Source organism: Fragaria vesca, linkage group LG2, assembly GCF_000184155.1.
Source record: "Fragaria vesca subsp. vesca linkage group LG2, FraVesHawaii_1.0, whole genome shotgun sequence".
Classification (NCBI taxonomy): Eukaryota; Viridiplantae; Streptophyta; class Magnoliopsida; order Rosales; family Rosaceae; genus Fragaria; species Fragaria vesca.
In genome coordinates this window covers 6,517,647-6,523,157 of record NC_020492.1, presented here as the reverse complement: position 1 = coordinate 6,523,157, position 5,511 = coordinate 6,517,647, and the positions used below count along the sequence as shown (strand labels likewise).

Sequence of the window (5,511 nt, the reverse complement as noted above, 5' to 3'; positions counted from 1 at the left end):
ATTACACTAGAAAACAAAGACCCCTGAAAGGCTTTGTAAAAAATAGGTGACTATATTCACTTTTTTTTTGTCATTATCTAAGGTGATACTATCAACTTTGAACATGACAGCAAAGAAAGGTTTACATATTAACGTACATGTATGTGTGTGTAAGTGTGTGTGTATATGATTATCTGAAGGGTTCTACAGGAGCAGACTCTTCAAGAAAGACTGCAGCCTCAAAACATTCAGCAGCTTCAGATAAGGAAGACAGGGTACCCTGGGATTTGTAAAGTAGGCCTAGGTTATACCATGCGGAATGGTTCATCCTATCAAGACTTAACGCATTCATCAAAAAGCTTTTGACAACTACTTCTGAATTACCAAGTCGATTGACAACAACAGCATTGGAGACCAAGCTCGGTATATGGGAGGGATCAATAGTCAAAGCCTCTTGAAAAGCTTTCACAGCTTCCTTGTAGAGGCCCTTCTTTTCATACAGTACACCTGCAGAATCGATGAAATTCTTTATTACTATAATACATGATATGCACCAGCAACAAAGTCTCCACAAACACTAATATTCACCGATCTTTTATATATTCTTTTCTCCGTGGTTTGGAGCATGAAGAACTAACTGGATGAACAGAAATTGAAACTACTATTATTGCGATAATTTACCAGTGGCATGGCATCTAGTTGCAGAGTAGGTACGTATGGCTTTAGATTTGAAAAGACAAATCTCAGCATCACTCCATTGTGCAAGATTGATGTAGACATGTGCCAGATCATGCCATATTTCCAATTCCAAATTTCTATCAAAATGTCGTCTGGTGCTCTGTCATTAAGAATACAAATGAGTATAATTGCAGTGGAACAATTATATCTGAAAGTCTTGCAAAGAGAACACACAATTGATGTCTAGGGTAAAATAAACTGTTATTAGAAAATGCATCCACAATTACCTAATACACATGTACTTAGAGTGAAAGAAGACTATCCATTCTAAACTCAGTAATTAGGGATATAATAGTTATTAATATTCTTTAATGATACAATTTCATGACCAGACAGAACATGAAATAATGAGCGCTGTATCCCCTCTTTCTTCAATCAAAACAGAGAACTCCATCAAATTTAGTAACAGAGAGATGATATTTCAACATATTCATCATTCTCATTCCTTTCTGTCATAGGCCACTCATCCTGAATACAAACAGGCTAAAAAATTCCTACTACTCAAAGTTTGTCAGAACTTCTTGACTTGTAATGACACAACCTAGGAATCAGGTTAATTCTCAAACAGCAGTTTCACTGTCAAAGTGTCAATGTATAAGTGAAGTCATGCATTAAATTCTTAAACATCCCAACTGTCCACGATATTAAATAATAACGATAAACCTGTTCCTGAAATAGAATCCTTGGATAAATGGTAAAGTGGATAAAGTAATCAGATAAAGAATAACATACCTTGAAGCTTCTTTTACCGTAACCAAGGCTTTTCTTCTGAACTTGAAGAAGAGCAAGAAGCTGAGTGTATGTCTCAATGGCACGTTTAATCTGTCCCTCTGCAAGTTGAAGTTTGGCTTTGGTTCGCAGTAGTTCTCCTTGATCCCATTTACCTGTCTGGTCCAAAGCACCATCTATGATTGTTTCAGCATCCACAAACCGTCTCTGAGCCGACAATATCCTGGTCAGCAATAACCAACCTTTGACATTAGATCCACCTTCCAGATTTAGCATTTGCTTAGCACAATCAACCGCAGCATCCAAGTTTCTCTGCTCAGCATATTCTAAGCTGAGATGGTAAAGAATAATGGGGTCGCTCATTACTGTCATTTGCCCAGCAGTTTTCAGGGCCTCAAGGGCCTTGGTCTGTCTTGTCACCCTCTCACTATCACCAACCGCTGATTTAGAGTGTGCTGAAAGCGATATGCCCAATAAACAAGTGGCAGTACTTTTCAATTTATCACATTTACCATCAGCACTTTCAAGGGATCTGAGTGCAAAGCTTACCCCTTCTTCTGCATGACAACGGTTATCCCCACATATCTTTGATGCCATTAACAGAGCTGGAAAGCACATTGGATCCATACCATTACCCAACAACTTCCTTAGTAGATTTAAAGCAACTGAATCCTCACCTGCTCCATAGTAACAGAGAGCTAGTCTGTAAAATCTATCTTCCGGATTAATAAAACCAGGTAGCAATTCTTCAAATTGAGTAGCTAAAGCCCTGGAATTTCCAGAAACAGATAGAGCAAAAGAAAGATGATCCAAAATTGATGGATCCCACTCAATTCTTTTGAGAGAAACTTTTCTAAGTAGTATCATTAGCAGAAGAATAGCCTCTTCTAAATTGCTTTTCGGTGTAAATCTATCCATTTGGAAGCGGAGGTTTGGGGGGCTTGCTTCATCTCCACAATACAACAGAAAAACGGCAAACTCTTTCTGAATCTTTGCAATAGTTTGTGTAGCAAGGTTCCAATGACTGAGTAAAGACCGTCGGTATGAGAGGATAGCTTCATGTTGACAACCAGCAAACTTCCACAATTCCGGGAGCAACTCAACACTCTGACTTACAATATCATGCAATTTACAGTCAGCGCCAAAGCTTTGAGGTAAACCGCCTGGTAACGAAGATTCAACAGTGTCCAGAATAACTTTGCAGGATCGAGCAGCTTCTGCAAGAACAAAGGAAGGAGATAAATAAAGTCATCTAATTGTGTCTAATTATCATGTTGGAAACTCAAAAGTTCCCCCCTTTCTTAAATTTTTCCCGATCTAATCTAATACAACTCAAGATCATGGCATATAAAACACTATTTTCAGTTCATATGATCTGGCACTGCCCTTTTTACTAAATTTCTTGGAAACTGGTTATATTTATACAAAGCTAATACCTATTAGTTTCTTATCACTAAAGTAAACACTTTCATAGAAGACATGGGTTTCAAATTATGTACAATTTGATAAGATCCAAGATTCTACAAAGAAGAGTGAAAGTATGTAAATCAACATATTTTGGTACCTTCAAGCGTCCCAAGACTCTGCAGTGATTTTGCTTTAAGAAATATCGCTTCCAGAAGTAAACTAACAGCATTTACAGACATAGGTGGAGTATCATTACTTTGAGAACGTCTCCTACGATGTTCGCCAGCTCTAGCAAGGGTGACTTTAATCTTTGGAGTCACTGCAGCAATATCTATTCCTTCGAATACATGTAAAGCAAGTTCGATGTTTCCTTTACGATATTCACATCTTCCTAATAATGCTCTAGCTTCCTGCAAATTACAGATTTCGCAGCTTTAGATTACCCAAAAAAAAAAAATGAAATCACCAAGACAGATACTGCACTGCTGCACAGGGGTTCCTAAGAAGCAATCTGTTTTCATTCTAGTTTTTTATGAATGATAAGTTATGAACTAGACAAGGCTTATGAAATTTTAACTTGTTTTCAGCAAGACAAGTTCTTTGAATGATTTACAAGATTTTTTGTTGTGGTATTTTATTTTATTGTCCCCCAGGCTATCTAGCTTTTCCCTAGAAGGGTAGGACTACCTAACAGTAGTTAAGGAACTAAACAAGGCCTCTATTATGAACCCAACAGCCTTAATCTATGCAGAGTGACCATTCCAGATAAATCCAGTTACTTCATCGTTCCATACATGATGGAGACTAAACATGCTTACAGGTGTATAATTTGACTGCAAATCCATATAGGATTTGCATAAAGCAACAAGAAGCTGGATTCGGCAAAAACGCATCATAACATCCAATAATCGAAATCCATCAGTAAACAAGTTTGTCAAAGTAAGCAAACCTCGTAGTTCAAACCACCAGTCTCCCGCAGAGATGATTCAGCTTCCAAAATATTGGTGTGTGATTTGTTGGTAACGGCAGCTACACGCGACGAAAGCTCACTCTTATGATCCCTGGTTGCAAGCGATTCACTATCCGAAAAAATCAAATCATCCGGTCCACTCAACTGCTCTCCGGAGCATAAACAGTTCATAATCATTCCGAAGCTCCCCGAGCTTCTGCTCCTGCTACCCTTCTCACTTCTACTCCTCGTCATGCTTCACTGTGCTCCAAAATCTTCCACCACCAACACCACTAACCTTTATATCCAAAATTGAAAACCGCCCATCACACAAGTCAACTACACCATCATCATCATCAAATCAAGAATAGGGTCAGGCAATGAAGCATTAGCTCAAGCTTTTGCATAATCAAAGATTATTATATATTGATAACCACAATGACAAACTCAATTCCCTAAACAAAACCAAAACTATGATTCCGGGCAAGACCCTAAACCAAAAACATAATTCAATTACACAGAAAGATACGATCTTTAACAACGAGAATTCCCAAAACTAGAGCCAATTGAAAATCAAAAACCCTAGAAACCTACAGGACAATCACGAATTGCATAAATAACCAATCAAAGCGATCACCTTTGGTTTCGGCAACGAGCAAAAGCGACGCCCATCAACTTCAATTCGAATCTTTCTTTTTCCCTTTTTAGAGTTTCAAGAATCGGGACGACGTCGTATTGGGGTGAAAACCATGGCTGCAAAATTGGAGCGTAAGCTGGAAGATTGTCTAGGGGTTAAGCAGAATTGAATTGACGATGATTTTTTGGGGTTTTCGGGAACTGGGAAATTCCTTTTTGCCTGGTCCCACGTGGACACGTGTTTGCTGTTAACTTCTTGGATGAGGCTCATTGCTCGCCACGTGGAATGGATTTTCACCCTGCTTCGTTGGCGTGTAACGGTTTTAACCGTACACTTATTTGTCTTCTTTCTCTGCTTTTATTTCACTACTTTTTTTTATTACCATCGCCTAACGATTTTTACTCCTTAAATTTTTACTAGCTCTTGCACGTGTGAAGCGTTGCACTCACCCCTTCTTATCGTGTCCAGAAAAAACAACCAAGATGACACAACGATTAACCCCTAGCTAGACAACCGAAATTACAAAAATTAAACTTAAAAGACAGTAATTAAAGATGGAGATTAAAATGATCTATAGCTGGCTTGGTATCATTTAGTCTAGCGGCATAGTCTCCTTTTAATAAATACGAGATTATGAGTTCAACTCATAAAATTGTAATATTTAAATTACTTACCTGAATAAAAAAAAAAAATCAATAACTGCAATCGCATCAACAAGAAAATAGCTGCAATAATCCCACCAGCTTAGCATACCAACCATGCATTTTTGGGCACTAATCTATTTTGTTACGTGGGTCTATATTCTTTGACTGATAATTAATACTCGTGTACAAATTGATAGATTATTAATTACGGCATACACGTAAGGAAACGTACAACACATGTTGCATGTGATTTCTTCAACTATATATACAAAATCTCATACCTTATGAGAATAAAAGAACGTCTCCGAACACATTGAAATATAACAAACAGGACCTTTTAGTTCCAAACGTCTTCTCAGGAACATTACGAGCTCGAGAGTTTATATATGGATAATCGTCATTTTCATCCTACAAAAAAGAAAAAAAAG

The 5,511-nt window shown here is 37.8% G+C and overlaps 1 protein-coding gene across 1 annotated transcript; it reads right to left on the bottom strand.

The window, feature by feature from the left end:
- Positions 1-31: 31 nt before the first annotated feature.
- LOC101297015 (tetratricopeptide repeat protein 7A-like) lies at positions 32-4,104 on the bottom strand. The gene is made up of 5 exons (XM_004289927.1): positions 3,803-4,104; positions 3,011-3,263; positions 1,450-2,663; positions 661-817; positions 32-486 (listed from the first exon to the last, which is right to left on the bottom strand). Exons 1-5 carry the CDS (start codon positions 4,055-4,057, stop codon positions 170-172), a joined length of 2,196 nt encoding a protein of 731 aa, XP_004289975.1. The 5' UTR covers positions 4,058-4,104; the 3' UTR covers positions 32-169.
- Positions 4,105-5,511: the final 1,407 nt, after the last annotated feature.

Bases quoted from the DNA above. Each gene is read 5' to 3' on its own strand.
- LOC101297015 (XM_004289927.1), bottom strand. From the start codon at position 4,057: ATGACGAGGAGTAGAAGTGAGAAGGGTAGCAGGAGCAGAAGCTCGGGG. The intron at 3,264-3,802 runs GTTTGCTTACTT...TGTAATTTGCAG, and splicing joins CTGGTGGTTTGAACTACGAG to GAAGCTAGAGCATTATTAGG. The intron at 487-660 runs GTAAATTATCGC...TCGATTCTGCAG, and splicing joins AACTAGATGCCATGCCACTG to GTGTACTGTATGAAAAGAAG.